The 17,183-nt window shown below is 38.6% G+C and overlaps 2 protein-coding genes across 4 annotated transcripts in view; both read right to left on the bottom strand.

The window, feature by feature from the left end:
* The window catches only part of lrrk1 (leucine-rich repeat kinase 1), a 66,021-nt gene extending 64,318 nt beyond the window's left edge, over positions 1-1,703 (bottom strand). For all 3 annotated transcript variants that reach the window (XM_055060026.1, XM_055060029.1, XM_055060030.1), the window contains exon 1: positions 1,509-1,703. The gene's annotated coding sequence lies outside the window, so the exon portion shown is untranslated. The remainder of the gene's footprint in view (positions 1-1,508) is intronic.
* An 800-nt stretch (positions 1,704-2,503) lies between these two features.
* aldh1a3 (aldehyde dehydrogenase 1 family, member A3) lies at positions 2,504-13,843 on the bottom strand. Its single transcript, XM_055060031.1, has 13 exons — positions 13,487-13,843; positions 13,313-13,417; positions 11,520-11,660; positions 10,872-11,001; positions 10,087-10,148; positions 8,732-8,860; positions 7,161-7,274; positions 5,996-6,098; positions 5,291-5,475; positions 4,624-4,788; positions 4,184-4,341; positions 2,948-3,022; positions 2,504-2,860 (listed from the first exon to the last, which is right to left on the bottom strand). Exons 1-13 carry the CDS (start codon positions 13,583-13,585, stop codon positions 2,791-2,793), a joined length of 1,536 nt encoding a protein of 511 aa, XP_054916006.1. The 5' UTR covers positions 13,586-13,843; the 3' UTR covers positions 2,504-2,790.
* Positions 13,844-17,183: the final 3,340 nt, after the last annotated feature.

The raw sequence follows: 17,183 nt of genomic DNA, 5'->3' as shown, positions 1-17,183 counted from the left end.
AACTGAATAATGACGGTGATGGGGCGTATTTATATGCGGGCGGGGCCTGCCACCCGTCATCACACGTCATTTGCCTAAAAGCGTGATTAAAGGTGTCTTCAGTTGGGGTCACGTGGGAGCGTGATATCCCATACTCTATGTGTTGTACCGAGTGAATCGACTGAAAGGGAACTAAGCCATTTCATTCCAGCCCTGTTGGCTGATTGGTTGAACTGCCAAGAGCAGAAACAAGGAAGACTGTGGATTCACAGTCTGTCAGCTTCTGCAGTAGTGATTAAACATCTTAATGCATATTGAGGCATATTTAGTGTTTTGAACTATTAAAATAGGTGACTATCAAAGCATTTCCTCTGTAATTCCACTCGATTCTCATCTCCTTTGTGTGCTCTGACTGGGATTTCTCCAGCTGAATTCCAACTGGGCCAATGAGCAAACAGAAGGAGAAGTTATGAATGACGTTGTCGATTTTCTGGGCTGTTTTAGAGCATAAGAGGCAACATGTTGCTTCTTCCCACTGGGTTGTTTACAGTACAAACAATTTCCGGTGAGCTTCATTGAGCTGGTGCATAATTTATGTCACAGGTAAATGTTAGCGACTGGGTAAAATCAGATCCAATCTCTCAAAACGTCAAAAGAGTCTACGCCTCCAGCAAGCAATAGTTTCTTAATAGCCGAGGGTGAGCAGCATGATTAGCAGCGCTAACAGCCTCCTCTTGGCTTTGATGGATTGTTTCTGACTGGGAGCTATTTCTGCAGGTGGCAGAAGGAACACTGGGGAAGAAAGAGGTACATTTTTTCACAGTGTCTGTCTCATATACCATTCTGTCACGACAGTGACAGGTTTAACAAATGTGTAAAGAACATATTTTTCAATGAAAATAGCTTCAAGAGTTTAATAAAAAAAATGTTTCATTGTCAGTAGAGTACTATGTTACAGCTCACTCCTGTGTTTTCCACCTGACCCGGACTATGGAGTTAATTGTAGCATTTCGCTCTGTATTGAGACCAGACTGTTACTATAGCACCGTAAATATCAGCACCAGTTAATAGCAGTCATGTAAACACTTTGCATCATATTTTGAATGTTTAAAAAGCTTCAACTACAAACAAACAGAGAGTAATTGCACTGCTCTGTTGCTACAGGTTTAAACAACAGAGTAGTAAATATTTTTTCCACTGTATTTACAGGAGGGGGCGTCTGCCTGACGCGCAAATGAACTGCGACACTTTTCCAGCTCTACAAACGCTCACTGCGCCATCTTCTCAAGATAGTTGTCTCGAATACTGAAGGAAATCTGCATAACGAAGTTTCTGGGCTAGTGATTCCGGAAGTTTGGATCTGTTACTTGCTTCTATTTTGTATAAATCTTTAAGTATTTCCATGACGCGTCAACTAAATCCAGCGTCAGAGTCTGGAGCTCTCGGCGGAGTCCCAGCAGCCACCTCTTCCTGGCTGCCGTCCCAGACCGCAGCGCGTTTCCTCAGGCAGAAACAGCAGGCCGGCTTACCTCCAGGAGGACACGTCCAGCTCTGCTCCCGACAGGACAGCATTACTCCCGCAGAGCTGCGCAGAGTCAAGGCGGTAACCTGGACCTTTCCTGCCCCGGCTCTAAACTTCCAGTCCACTTCCGAAATCTCAGATCCGAACTCAGATCCGAACTCTCCAACCCGGACACGCGCCGCTGTTACACATGCGTACGGAGGAGCAGTTGGGCTTCAAAACAACATGAAGTTCCGCTATTCTTTCCTAAAATAACACCACGCCCACAGATACGAACAGCAGACCGGAGACTCTTCACAAAGGAGCCATAAAATAAACCAGCAATGTTAATCAATAAATGTCTTGTTAAATAAATAAATCAAACCTATTTCATTGTTTACAGTGATTCTCACAATTAATTTGAGAATCAAATTAATTGATTCTCAAATGTGAGAATGACAATAACAATAATCAATATTATTATTATTGTTATTATTATTATTATTACTACTACTACTATAACAAATAGGGAATGATTTTATCCTGGCCAGTTTACATTGAAACACCTCATTCCATTAAGAGCTGAACTCAGCTGTGACTGCTGGATCATTCTCTTTCTGCTGATCCTGGCATTCACACACAGCACTCTGGAAGGAAGAGACCACTGGGACCAGTTTATAACTGCTGTCACAAATCTAACTTCCATACTTTTCTTATACTCAACACATACATTTTTACTATTGTATCTTTATGTTGGTGAATGCCAACTGTTTCTTGCAGGAAGAAACATCTACCACCTGCTGGACCGCTTCGTGTCCCTGTGCACAGATGCTTAATTTGAGCCCTGAGCTGCTACATTTCCTCACTTCCAGAGTAATTTCACTCTCAGCTTAGCATCTCCCCAGCAAAGCATGGTAGTGGCAGCATGCTGCAGTCATGTAGAAAATGGATCCACAACAGTAAAATGTTCTGAAATTTTTTTGGGGGAAATTCAGGAGATAAATAAACATAATATTACCTGTACAGACTTTATTTAATCTTCAGCTTTAAAATTCTTATTGTGAATAAATCATTTTTGTCATTGTCTACATATGTTAATTACATTTTACTAAGTGTAGAGATGTGAAAAATGCTAAAAGAGATTAATGCTTTCTGAAGGCATAGAATTTCTAACCCAAATATTTTCTATTAGCGTTCACGTCCTGGAGATTTAACAAACTAAATCAAGCATTCTGATGTTTTATAGTTTTAAAACAGAGTGACATAAAGATCAGGACAGTGCAGGGTGGCATGGACCTTCCCAGCTCCACTTACATGGAGTCATTCATCTTGAAGGTTACAGTTTTTACCTCAGAGTACTCTGCAAGGGCATATTCCCCTCTAGAGAGATCAGACAGAGCAGAGAAAGATGTTCAGGCAGCGTCGAACACAAGAAATGAAATATGATGAAATGCTGATGCTTCTTACAGCTCTCTTCCATTTCCTGACATCTTGTATCCTCCAAATGGAGTCTGGACATGCATGGCGTTATAGCAGTTTATCCTTGAGACAGACAGAGAAGATAAGCCTCAATGATTTTATTATTATTATTATTATTATTATTATTTTAACATTTCTTTGTGTTAGACAATAGCTGCAACAGACTAGAATACTGAAATTGACAGAATGGAAATAGAAGCAGAAATAAATATATGGCCCAATAAATAAATTTACCAATTCATTTAGAAAAGGATACCTCACTTTTTTAAGTTCATTAAACTTGAAATTTTTCAGTTGAGTTCTAACTAATTATATATTTAAGCACATAATACAAATTTACTGTTTAAAAACAAAATTCACATTTTTCCTTTTTCTTATTGACCCTTTGCACATGGTGTCATAATCTTCAGATAGTGTTTGACTCAAAACAGGCATCTCTTCCTGTAAAGTTGATCAAAAACCATACAGTTGGTAACCTAACTTTTGGTAAGTGGATTTCACTGCAAAAATGTTCATATGGTGTTGTGTGGTCAGCTGGACAAACAGACAAGGATGCAAACTAAACATATTTTATCGTAAACCTTTTAATGAGATAGAGATGGATAGTAGCTGTCAATACTAAGGAGTAGCTGAAGGGCAGGCTTCTGTGTATTCACAGATTTGCAGAAAATACTTTTTTACAAGGTAAGATTAACAATCACTGAAACATCATCCACACAAAAAGTACTATTAGTAAGATGCAACCAAATGTTGCATTGTGAAGAAGGTATGCAACAAATCATTAGCAACCATGGAGAAGATGCCCCACCATCATGTAGCCTACAACGCACAACAAAGCTAGTAGTCAACTTGTATGCAGTGGAACAGAAAACACATAACCCTCGCATGATAGGTGATATAGTTGCAGAGTCAATAGTCTCTTTCATTTCATGTTTAATTTATTTCACAAGTAAATTTACTACCATGTGGTATTTTTTTTATTTTTTTGTCCCCTATATTTACTTTACCAAAATAATTTCTGGTCTGGTTTTTCATAACTTGGTGAAGTTTCCTCCAGAAGTGAAAAAGACTCCTGGATAGGTGTCGAAACATCTTCAGGGAAAACTGAGTGAATGTCTAACTGCCTTCAATGAAAACTTTTGAGTCTTTTGTTCAAAATGTGCTTCATTTAATACACAGGAATTCAGAAGCTTGTTGTTGTCCACTAGAAGAAAAGAAGGTTACCAGACAGTTCCAGTCTCCAGGGCTCCAGACACAGACAGAGCTCTGTCCATATTTGTTGTGAACACAGCAGACACCAGGCCATACTGAGAGTTGTTGGCCCTCTCTATGACTTCCTGTTTGCTCTTAAAGCTGAATATACAGAGTACAGGCCCAAAGATCTGAAAGCAAAAATATATCAATTAAGCTTTCTAAATGAAGAGAAAAAAATAATCTGCAGTGTACAATGCTAAATGGGATTGGATTTTTCAGATACCACTAGACCTGGGATGGCTGACATTCTGTCACTCAAATGTTTGTCTCTTAGGTAATTTGGCTTGTTTCACTGCAAGCTCTCTGACAGTCAACCCGTTTTTCTCTTCAGGGTGTTTTATTACAGCGTGTCTCGTGTGGCTTTTCCTTTTCACACTTTTCATCCATAACACAGTGCATCGTGCTGTAACCTCTTCCTTGGCGATCCTCATGCTGTCTTTGACGTCCGAGAAGATGGTGGGTTGAATGAAGAGACTGTTTTCTCCTACAGCTCCTCCTCCATATTCCAGCTTGGCACCTTCTTTTTTCCCACTTTCTATCAGCTCAATTATTTTTCCAAACTGTTGTTGGTCAATCTAGTAATAATAGAGAAGGTCAACAAACAATGAATGAATAAAACAGTTTTTGTATTTTGTATTTGCAAGTGATTAGACAAAATTTCTGGTTTGATATACATATATTAACAATATAAAAATAAATATGTAGGACTGACCAGGTGGAGAGTTTGAAAGATGAACAGAAAGGCAGAAATGAATGAATGAATGAATGGATGGATAGATGTATGTATGTATGTATGGATGGATGGATGGATGGATGGATGGATGTATGGATGGATGGATGGATGGATGGATGGATGGATGGATGGATGGATGGATGGATGGATGGATGGATGGATGGATGGATGGATGGATGGATGGATGGATGGATGGATGGATGGATGGATGGATGGATGGATGGATTCTCATTCAATCTTAGTTATCACACGGTGAAAGTCAGTCATGTATTTTACAGTGCCAATTCATAAATATGTTTTCATAATTTTTTAAATTATAGTTTTAAAATCTGAAGCTCTGACACCTGTGGCCCGTGTGTCGTCTGGGGGTCCAGAGGGTCTCCTATAACAATCTTCTTGGCATTTTCTATACTACGGCGCACAAACTCCTCATAAATCCTGTCCTGCACAAAGACACGTGATGCAGCTGTGCAGCACTGGCCTTGGTTGTAAAAAGCTCCTTTTTGAATTTCCTCCACAGCCAGCTGCACTGTACACAAACACACGCACACACACACCACACACAGACAGAAATAAATGCAAATTTAAGATGAAACGGCACCACCTCTAGGTCAGAGTTCAGTCGTTCAGTGATCTGCATGGTTCTACAAAAACTCTTGCACAAATGAAAATATGTTCATCTCAGAACTGTCTGGCAATTATTTCATAAAGTCTAAGACCCCTCTGCTAATTTGAAGTCAAAAACAAAAGTTTAAATCAGACAAAGTTGTCACGAGAAAATACAAGTGTCATGTTAAAATAACTATTTCATTCTAAAAGATAAATCATTTTGGCTATATGTGAAAAAGTGATTACCCACTGAAGCTAATAACTTGGTGGCAACAACTTCCAACAAGGAAGGGCCAGTGATCTTCAGAAAGTTAATGACTATGCCAGAAATGATCCCTAATGGTTTAAGTATACACACACACATGCGTACGCCCCCACACACACATGCATACCATAGGATATGACAAGCAGCATAAAAAAGCAAGGATCATTTTACTTACAGTCACAGTCAGCAAACACAATGCAAGGGTTCTTCCCTCCCAGCTCCAAAGTGACTCTCTTCAGATTACTTTTGGCAGCAGCCTCTTTGATCAGTTGGCCAACCTGGAAGAAAATTGTAAACTGCCTTCAGATTGTAAATACATATGTCAGTAGAAATATGTGAATCCATGTGCAAGAAACAGTTTTTATATAATAAAGATAAAAAAACAACATTCAATTACTGTAGAAAGTTTCACATCAACCGATGCAGATCACTGCAATGCAAAAGTATTCATACTTCCTATAGTTCTAAGTAGTTCTTTAGTATTCGGCTGTAAAGTCAAAGGAATTCATACCTGAATGGATTGGAGGAAAATTCTAGATGTTTTTTTTAAGTGTTTTATTGATAAAACACTTTAAAAAGTGTGGTGTGTATACTGTATGTTTTTCCCTCTAGATCTGAAAACAGCTAAAACACTGTTTCCAAATCCAAATCCAGTGTAGTCAGTTGCATTCAAAATATGTTCAAATCTGGTTATCCATAAGTGGCAAAGAAAACCATAAAAGAAGAAAAGTTGTCTGTCTTCATTTTACCACAAGCCTGGTCAAATGAAAGAAGAAGTTGGAGTCAGGTGAGATCAAAACCTGTTAGCATACACGGGCAACCACCATGATGCTGCCGTTGGAGGTGGCAGCATCATGTTGTGGGGATGCTTTCCTTTAGCAAAACAAGTAAGCAGGTAAAAGTGCTTGGAAAAATGGATGATGCTTAATATTGAGGAACAATCATGGAAAAAATCTGTTTGAGGCAATAAAAGACTGAGATGGTGGTTCAACTTCCAGAAGAACAACAACCCTAACCACAGATTAGCTCTGTGTTTAATACGTGAACTAAATATAACTGAAAATCTGTGATGAGTTGAAAATGTATTTTAATAGAGACTGCCAAGGCAAATTCACTAAACGTGAACTTTTGTACAGAGTAATTGGCAAAATTTCAAGTCTTTAAATGAGTAAAGCTGGTAGAGACTTGCCTGTAGCTGTGAGCTGTGGGTCTATAAAGTTGTAACACAAGGGAGATCAGTACAGAGGGATGTCACATTTTTAAATTTTGATCAGTTCCTCAAATTCACAAAAGCGTAATTACTGTGTGCAGCAGAAACATTTTGTCATGCAGTCACAGACCTCCGTGGAGCCAGTGAAGGCCACCTTATCAATGCCTTCATGGCTGGCAATCGCTGCTCCGGCTGTGGATCCAAACCCTGGAACGATGTTTACCACTCCAGCAGGGAAGCCTGCCTGAAATGGAAATCCAGAGAGGATGCTAATGTTGGACACCAGAACCTATCTGCCCAAACCAAACACGCTACTAAAAGATTTTAATCATCATCTCACATTCAGAATGTTCATGCCAGGGAGAGATGAGGTAAAAATGGTCTTGGACCAGAAAGAAAACAATGGCTAATTGTGTTTGATGCAAAAAAGATTTTCCTTTAAAAACTGAGTTTCTGTATGTGCAAGATTACAAAGTATATTCTATTCTCCATCCATCCATTATCTGTTCACCCTTGTTCCTAGTGGGGTCAGGAGTTGCTGGTGTCTATCTCCAGCTGCGTTCCGGGTAAGAGGTGGGGTCACCTGGACAGGTCACCAGTCTGTCGCATGGCAACATGGAAATAAACAGGACAAACAACCATGCACACACACACTCAGACCCAGGGAGAATTTGGAAAGACCAATTAACCTAACAGTCATGTTTTGGACTGTGGGAGGAAGCCGGAGTATCCAGAGAGAACCCACACATGCACAGGGAGAACATGCAAACTCCGTGCAGAAAGACCGTGGGCTGGGAATTGAACCCAGGACCTTCTTGCTGCAAGGCAACAGTGCTACCAACTGCACCACTGTGCACTATTCTGTTCTATTCTATTCTATTCTATTCTATTCTATTGTGTTATATTGTATTCTATTCTATTGTGGCTAAAAAGGCTTTTATGGATTCAATCTGCAACTGTGTGCATGGCTCAGAAGGGTTCAACAGGGCTCACCTGGGATTTGAACCCAGGCAGTCAGAAGAGCTCTTAGTCAGCTAGATGAAAAGGTTTGTCCTACTCTCACACACTTCCACAGTTACTCTCACACCCTAGACCAATGAGAGGGAGGCTCATTGGTCTATGGGTATGATTCTCCTTTAGGGTGTGAGATGTCTTGGGTTCAAATACCAGAAGAGTCCAACTAAGAAGTTCAAAGTAAAACTCACCCCCAAATCAATTATTATTATTATATTATTATTATTATTGCTAATTAGCTATCTGGTCAAATTAATAGGGTTCAACCTTCATTTTCTGTTTAATGCATTTTCATATTTTCATTCTGACCGTCCTGAAGAAACCTGTATCATATTCTGCTTAAGGCCCCAGACAACTTTGGGCCAGGTTTGTTTCTGTCCATGTCTGTATGTAAATGTCTGACCAGAACTATATGTTAGAAATAAAAGATTTTAAAAATTCTGCTAAAGAAGTCTTTCTGTTAATATGGTTTTGTGTTAATGTTTCAAGCACATCAATAATTTCAGGTCAAAAACACTTAGGAGTTCCACAGGACTTTTCCAGAAGCTGTGAGGTGAGAGCAAGGTGCTCTCTTTGGCGATGAAAAAAACCTAATGAAGCTGCAGGCACTGCAGGCACAGATGAGAATCTGGACACCAGCTATTATTTTCCTTAAACATTTTTGTGAAATCAGTTTTGGAATGAGACCTCTTTGATCAGTGATCCAATGTGCAGCGCAGTGAGTGGGGTCTGCTCTGCAGGTTTGATGACCACAGTGTTTCCACAACTCAGGGCTGGTGCTAACTTCCACATGAGCATCAGCAGAGGGAAGTTCCACTAGTGGAAACCAAAAAAGAAAAAGACAGTAAGAGAATTTACAGCTGTGAAAAAATGAAGCAGACATGTCAATGTTTCTCTCTGTGTTTAATGCACATGAAATTCTTACCAGATGCTGTAAAAGCTGAAGTGACACAAAATCATGAACACGAGTTAAATTACTCTATAAACTGAGCCACATATAAGTAAATGGAATGCGTGTTGAACTCTGAAATACATTTCTCGTTTTGGTTGGTAATGACTATTATTTTTAAAACATTTTCTAAATGAATCCATTTGTCATGTTTATTGCTCTGTGGTGATTTTGATTCATTCTTTCACCACCTTCAATATTCTATCCCATCCATTCTGATCTTCATTCCATCCATACTTTTCTAACTGGAAAAGTATGGATGACTGTAAAGTGATCTACTGCATTTCATTCCCTGATAGTTTGGAGGCCTTTCAACCACAAAGACTTGGAACTCATCACTAAAGTTAAAAACATCAAAATATCATTGCAGACATGCAAATCATAAACTTAGATTACAGTACTGCTAACTGAGATCTTTCAATGAATTATTGAAAATGGCACAAAAGATTTTCAATATGTTAATTTTTTGTGAAAAAAAGTGAATGAAACCAGAATATTTTATTTTCATAAAACCTTATACTCCTTCATATTTTCAGAAAAGTGCAGTGTCTAATTTCTCATTAAAACAAACTTCTTGATTGAATGGAATTAATTTTTAAATTAAATCTGCCAGAGTATAAATCACTTGGGAGGAACCTGCTCATTTTGCCTTGATAATATTGTCCCAAACATTTTCTTAACTCTGGAGGTCCCATAACATAAAACTCTCGATAAATTGTCCATCAGACTGTTAGGATCTAGGGTTGTTTGGTTTTTGGTTTTGTATTTTTTTCATGTTCCTTCTTTTTTTCTACTAGTTCTCCCTTGTTTCCATTTCAACTTTAGTTCTTCCTTAGTGAGTGTAGTTTATTTCTTGTTTTTAGTTATTCTTTGCCTCTGTAGTTAATTTATGTTTCTTTAGTTTAGTTGGATTCATTTCCTAGTCCCCTGTGAATTCTATTGTTTTTGATTTCTTTGGTGTTCTCTTTCTTTATTTTTTCTTCATTAATTCTACAACTGAGCTTTTTACACCTCTCGTCTGCTGCAGTCGGGTTCACTTTAAAACACACCATCACCTCTGACTATATTCTGACCTTTTTCTTCAAATACTTACTGGAATAATGGCTCCACAAATGCCAATAGGTTCATGTCTGGTTAAGCACACAAATGTTTCATCTGTGAAAAGAGAGAAAAAAGTTATTGTCATTTCATGAATACCTCAGCTCTTGTGTTTGACCAAAATCATATTTCACGTTTAAGTTGTAGTGGTTGTCAGGAACATCAGCATGCTGTGATCTATAGTTCTGTACATTTAGAACTCAGATATCGTCGTCCATAAAGTCTCTGAAACCAAGTCAGTGTTACAAATGTCTTAAACATTTGTAGTATACAAATGTTTACTTATAGTACATTAACTTCCAGTTTTTCTGTTACCATGGTATTGACTTTCACAGCCACATACAGGCTTTGTACTTTGACTCATTCTTGAATTGGGTTATATAAAGTGATCAATTAGATTTCTGGTTACTGTGTTAGTTCTCATTAAGCCATTCATTCCATTTGTTTTCCTCAGCTGTCTTGGACTGCATGTCCCAACATCTAGAGAGAAGGCTTACTTGGACTACAAAGAATCATTTATTGACTGAACTTGCATTATATTGTGGGTTTCTGTTCATTTTGACCTCTCTAAGCACCCAAAAACAGGGAAGGAGGGAAACTGGAATCAAACCCATTGATTTACCAATTGCAGGAAGAATATCCTCCCCACTTATCCACTGATGCCCTGTGTGGGGATTTGTTTGTACAGTTTGTTTGTTTGAACAAATCAACATTGTTTTTGTCTTTAAAGTTTTGGAACTACAAGCTGACAACTAGAGGAAATATTCCACACAAACTCACCCACAGGCACACTTTTGCCATGAATCTTATCAGCCCAACCTCCATAGTAATGTAACGTTTTGATGCTACCTTCCAGATCAGTGAAGAAAGCTTGGAGAAATGGCTTTCCTGTGTCCAGTGACTCCAAGGTCTGAGAAATGAAGAAAAGATGCAGATGCACTTATTACATTTTATTTTATTGTAATTACTACTTTATAGTGCTTTTTTAATCCATGTCCTGACAGGTACATGAATTAAGTGTGGTACTCAGAATTGTCATCTGGTTGCAAAGGAGAAGCCCAACAAATTCATTTTCATAAGTGGAGCATTATAATTCTATATCTATATATATTCTATAACCTCTTCAATCACATTCCACAATTCAGTATGTACTGATGAATTGTGGACATATTTGAGTTTCATAGGGGGAGATTGAGGAAAATAATAAGAATAGGAGTTTTGCAGGAGGATACATTAGTATCCTCCTAGTACATTAGTTCATTAGTACTTTCATTATACATTAATGAAGGTACTGAAACCACCCCTCCTGAAATGGTAGCTTGCTTTGGCATACTTAAACAAGAGGTTTACAGGGCTTACATCTAAAGATCATGCATGCCCCACATATTTTTGTTTACTGTCACATGTATCTTTGCATTGATGTTTTACCGCCAGCAGTTTCTGGTCCCTCTCCACCAGGTCCGCCAGTTTGTGCAGCAACCTTCCTCTGCGGGAGGGCTCCATCTTCCGCCAAGCAGAGTCCAGCTGCATGGCCGCTTTGGCTGCTGCGACCGCTTTATCAACATCCTCCTGCACCGGGGAGGGAGGCCGGGGAATACACACATCAGTCAGGATCCACACAGGTTACAAGCTGTTCCTCTCTTTTTCAGAAGGTTTTAGTGTCGGAATTGTGACCTGAACCGTAGACTATTATAATCTAATCCAAACAAAACTCACTTTGCACATGAGTTCTAAACCTGACCTATAACCCCAAAACAACACCTCTTCTTTTGGGCCCCATAAGTAACAGTCAGTCCACACAATTTAGCATGAGTTTTTAAAATGGTCCTGACACTAAAACAAATACAAGATTACACACACACACACACACACACACACACACACACACACACACACACACACACACACACACACCCCTCTCCCACACACACACACACACCCCCACACACACACACGCACACACACACCTACACACACGCACCCCCACACACACACGCACACACGCGCGCGCACACACACACGTTATTGTTTTGACTCACATTAGGAGTTTGTATTTATTTCCATTAATTTGAGCTGAATTTCTGCCTGACCCAAACATTTATCCCTTTAGTTAATTCTATCCAGCAGTGTGGTACTTTCATAATTGTTGTCTGTCAAGGTGAAGCCCAAAAAACGTTCTTTCACAAATAAAGCATTATAGCGTTCATGAAAGCATGTAGCTACATGGTCCCTCTAGCTCAGTTTATAACAAGTAACATTAGTTACCATGGCTATGCAGATAATACACAGCTTTAGATTACAATGTCACCAGGTGACTCTGACACATCCAGTCACTGAACAGATGCTTAGAATAGATAAATGGTGTGGATGTGTCATGTGGATGTTTTCATCTGAACTGAAACAAAACTGAAGTTATTGTCTTAGGAGGAACAATCTCGACTCAACACACAGCTTCAGCTTTCTACAGTTAGTAATTAGAGATCAGAACTAAAACCTGGATATACTGAGATACTCAGACATGAACCGTGAAACACATATGAAGACAGTTACAAAGTCAGCCTTCCATTATCTCAAGACCATTTCCAGGATTAAAAGACAAACGTCTCAACAGGTTCTGACTAAAACCATCTCTCAGTTCTGCAGTCCTTCCACTGAGAGAGCAGGCCTTAAAATACTGTTAGTTTATAAATCACCAAAATACATTGAAGATCTGCTGTTGTTTCAACCTTTCAGACCATAAATGTCTAGAAGGCTGATACAGAATAGACTTCATCGGTTGAAACAGAACCAAACATGAAAAAGCAGAATTCACTTTTTATTCTCCTCTAATCTGAAACAAACTCCCAGAAAATCACAAAACAATTGAAACAAATCACTGCTTGCCTTTGATTTGTAGAAAGTGAAATATTGATCAACATATTTGATGGGTATTGATTATTTTGGTGATTGCATTTTACAAAATATGTTTATTGGTTCTTTCACATTTGGTTACTGTATAATATTTTTATAATACAAAGCACTTTGAACTGCCTGGTTTCTGAAATGTACAAGTAAACTTTACTTGACTTTAGATGGTTTTATAATCTTTTCAGTGATGTTGGTCTCATTTTCTATGAGAAAAACTTCCTGATTGAATTAAATCTATTTTAAATCTTAATCTGCAAGTGAAGTCTTTGAATTGGATAATTTTGGGCCTTTCAGTGATTCTTCAGAGTTCTTACTTTGTCTGCTTCTTGGAGCTCACAGATTGTGTCCCCAGTTGCCGGGTTCAGAGTTGGGAACGTTCTTCCACTAACAGATGTGTGCCACTCATTGTTGATGAAAATCTGTGGAGAAGTCACATGTGCTTGAGAAGCTTTCTTTCCAGGTTTAAATGTGTGTGTGCAGCTGCATACCTTGGTGTATCTGACTCGCTGGATTTTGACAGGTTGAGGTAGATCTGACGCTGGGATCTTGTCTGCCTCTCCGTTCCTTGTTGTCCCCCTCTGTGCCATGCTCAGGTCCCAGTGCGATGCAGGCTGGAGTTTGGCTGCTCGTTCTCCCGTTCACTGCCTTTAAAGTGTCCCCCCTCCTCACAGACAAGCTCCTGGCAGCGCAACTCCGCCCCTGCAAATCAGGCAGGAACCTTATTCTTGCAAAGTCTGGGGTAGAACCAGGCCTCTTCTGTTATTTTTAGGCTTTTTGTTCATTACTCAAACAAAACTTGAACTACAACAATACTAATTACATTATGTCCTTACATACAGCAGTGTGAAAAAGAGTTTGTCCCAACTATTTAGGCTTGGAATATTAATCTAAAGTTCGCTGACAGACTTCAGCAATTGTTTTTATCAGCCAAACCTCAAGAACCTTCTCAAAGTAACGCGTTGTTTGTTTGGTAAATGGCCTGTACTTGTACAAAACTTTATCTAGTCTGGATGACAAAGTGCTTTCACATGACATTCAGTCATTCACATAGTGACGGTGGTAAGCTGCTGTATAGGAGCCACAGAGGGAGGCTGATGCTGCCAGGCACCGGCGCCACCAGCAGACCAGGCAGGTGAAGTGTGTTACCAAAGGAAACAACAAAGACACAGAGTGGGGGTTGGAACTGGCAACCCATCGGTTGCAAAACAAACTCTTTTCCATCACCACTGTTGCCCCAGTATTGCAAACTATCAATGTTTTTCTTAAATATCTATGTTCTGATGTATTGTGTGAACCAGGAATCCTCCAGTTCAGGCCTTTTGGGTCGGAGTCCTGCAGGTTTTAAATGTGTCTCTGCTTCAACGTACCTGAGTTAAAACACACGTGTTATGAGGCAAACTCTGGAGAATTGGACTGCTTACGAAGGAGGAAAATCAGCCATTTGATTCAGCTTTGTTGGACCAGGAAGGGACACACCTAAAGGCTGTAGGACATTGGCCCTCCTGCCCTTCAGGCTTAGAGTTGAGGGCCCCTGGAATGAGCCATATGAAGAAATAAAGAGAATCTAAACAGAAACACAGCAGCTGCTTCCAGTCACTCTGATACTTCTGCATACAACTACCTGCAACAACCAGGCAGAGTTATATATGGTAATTTCAAACAATAAGATAAAACATTATTTTTTAAATCTATTTTTGTTTTGTGTTTTATCAGAAAGTGAAACGTTGATGATGGGCCTTCATTTCATTCAAGTCCAATATGGTTTAAAATGTGAAATTAGCAGTAATTAACAACAAAGCAAAAGTAGCAGAGTTTTCCAGATATCTGCTTCATTTTGCACCTGGCTCTGCAGGAACCCATCAGGGTGAACAAAGGCTAGCAAATACTTGCACTCACAAACAGTTGGCCATTGTTTCCTCCTCATCACCTCTCCTTTTTGTCGGTGTTTAATTAGAACAACAAGGTTTTGGAAGCCCATTTTTCACCTCAGCAACTCCATAATGATGCACACAAATGGACCTAACTGATTGGACAAGCTAACAAAAAGACAGAGGAGAAAGGACAGAGAAATAAATTCAGGTTTTTGTGTGAGAACCTGGGTGAACAAAACCTTAGACTCATGCATATAAGAATGGAGGAATGAATGAAATAATTATATCTAGTTTTTAAGCAATGTTTTAGGCTTGGACTGAAAACCCAAAAGCAAGTAAAATTGCTCAATTATTTTATTATTATGATAATTGAAATAATTAATACATGCAAAAATTACATCAAAGAATGTGTATTTTAGTTTCTGAAATGAAATTATTAAGCAATTTAAATTATATGTTTTGATTTTATTCATTTTGACAAGTCATACAAACTGATGAGACATTCTGAATTTGTGGAATAATATTGTTAAATAAAAATAATATAGTTAAGAAATTATAGTGTTTATAATTTCTTTGTGGCGTTTGAGCGAGTGTTTCTATAGCTGGAGAAGCTTCCAGTGTCAAAACTCAATTTCAAAATAAACATGTGTAAAAGAATAGAAAATAAGTTTAGTCCACAGGCATCCTCATTCACATCCCAGTTACTTGTGATGAGTATCATATCACATTATGATATATTAAAAAATATTTTAAATTTAAATGAAGACATGAAATAATACAATATAAAATACAATGACTTAAATTGTAATATTGTATAGAGTAGTTAATCAAAACACAGTCAACTATATTGCTGTAGGGATTTTTAAGGTCCAGCAGATGTCAGTATTCAGTGAACAGCATCAACACAGTATCAGTTCAGCAATGTGTTGAAATGCTTCATGACTCCTCATCAACCCATCATCAACCCATCATCTACCCATTACCAACCCATCATCAACCCATCATCTACCCATCATCTACCCATCATCAACCCATCAGATGATGGGTTTCCAAATGGTTTTCCACTTAGATCTGCTTCCTTTGAGGATGTCTCCAACCAGCACTTACTAAGAGTGCTGGTTGGAGAACTGGTCATCAGAACTGTGACGATGATGATGATGATAATAATAATAATAATAATAATAATAATAATAATAATAATAATAGAGGAACTGGGTTACTGTCTAAGAAAGAAATTCAAATAATTGATGGGTTCCTTCATCAACAGATCATCAACCCATCATCTACCCATCATCAACCCATCATCAATCCATCATCTACCCATCATCAACCCATCATCAACCCATCATCTATCCATCATCAACCCATCATCTACCCATCATCAACCCATCATCAACCCATCATCTACCCATCATCTACCCATCATCAACCCATCATCAATCCATCATCTACCCATCATCAACCCATCAAACCATCAACATTTGTGCTGCATGGGGAACAAACTTCCAAGAAAAAATAAAACAACTGTCAAACAGCTGAAACACTGAGTTTCTTTAAAGGCTAAAAATCCTGTTAGGAGTCACCTTTGATTAGTAATAAATGGAAGATTGATTGACATATTTGATGTGCATTTATTATTTGGATGATTGCACTTGACAAAATGTAATGTTTCTTGCATGTTTTGCAATTGCTTACTGTGTGATGTTTTATGATATAAAGCATACATCGTGTTTGCATAGCAATTTTCAGCAAATGTGTCATACAAATAAATTTGACTTGACTTTATTGAGTCAAGTCAATAAAGTCAGTGTGTTTACATTTTGCACGTGACCTCACATTGTTCAGAGCTCCGCCCACTCCGCCATGATGGACATCAAAACATCCAAAACCAAAAGATACAGTGGCGATGGACAGCAGTCGACAGTCATGATGATGATCAACCGTTGGTGTAATTGCAAATATGCAACTAACACTTTTTACAAGGCAAGATTAACGTCCATATAGGTAAAACAATTAAGTTTCATGTGCTTTATAAGTAACTATGTCTAGAAAGATGATTTCAAATATTGCATTATGGAGAAGGTATCATCTAGCCATTAGTAACCATGGAGAAATGTCTCACCATCATGGCTGAATGTATGGAAAACACAAGTTCCTATCTGGTCTGCCAAGGACTAGTAGGGAACCAGTTTGTAATGCTGCTCCGTTGAAAGGGAAACACTGTTTATGACAGTGATATAAAAAATGTTTTCAGGCAAAGTCGACAATTTGATCAACACAGCCAGAGGGAAGAAGTCAGTTTCTAAGCTAGCTA

This window comes from Poeciliopsis prolifica, unplaced genomic scaffold (assembly GCF_027474105.1).
Source record: "Poeciliopsis prolifica strain line A6 unplaced genomic scaffold, Auburn_PproV2 SCAFFOLD057, whole genome shotgun sequence".
NCBI classification, from domain to species: Eukaryota; Metazoa; Chordata; class Actinopteri; order Cyprinodontiformes; family Poeciliidae; genus Poeciliopsis; species Poeciliopsis prolifica.
The sequence above is the reverse complement of the archived record's forward strand: the minus strand, read 5'-3'. Positions and strand labels throughout refer to the sequence as shown.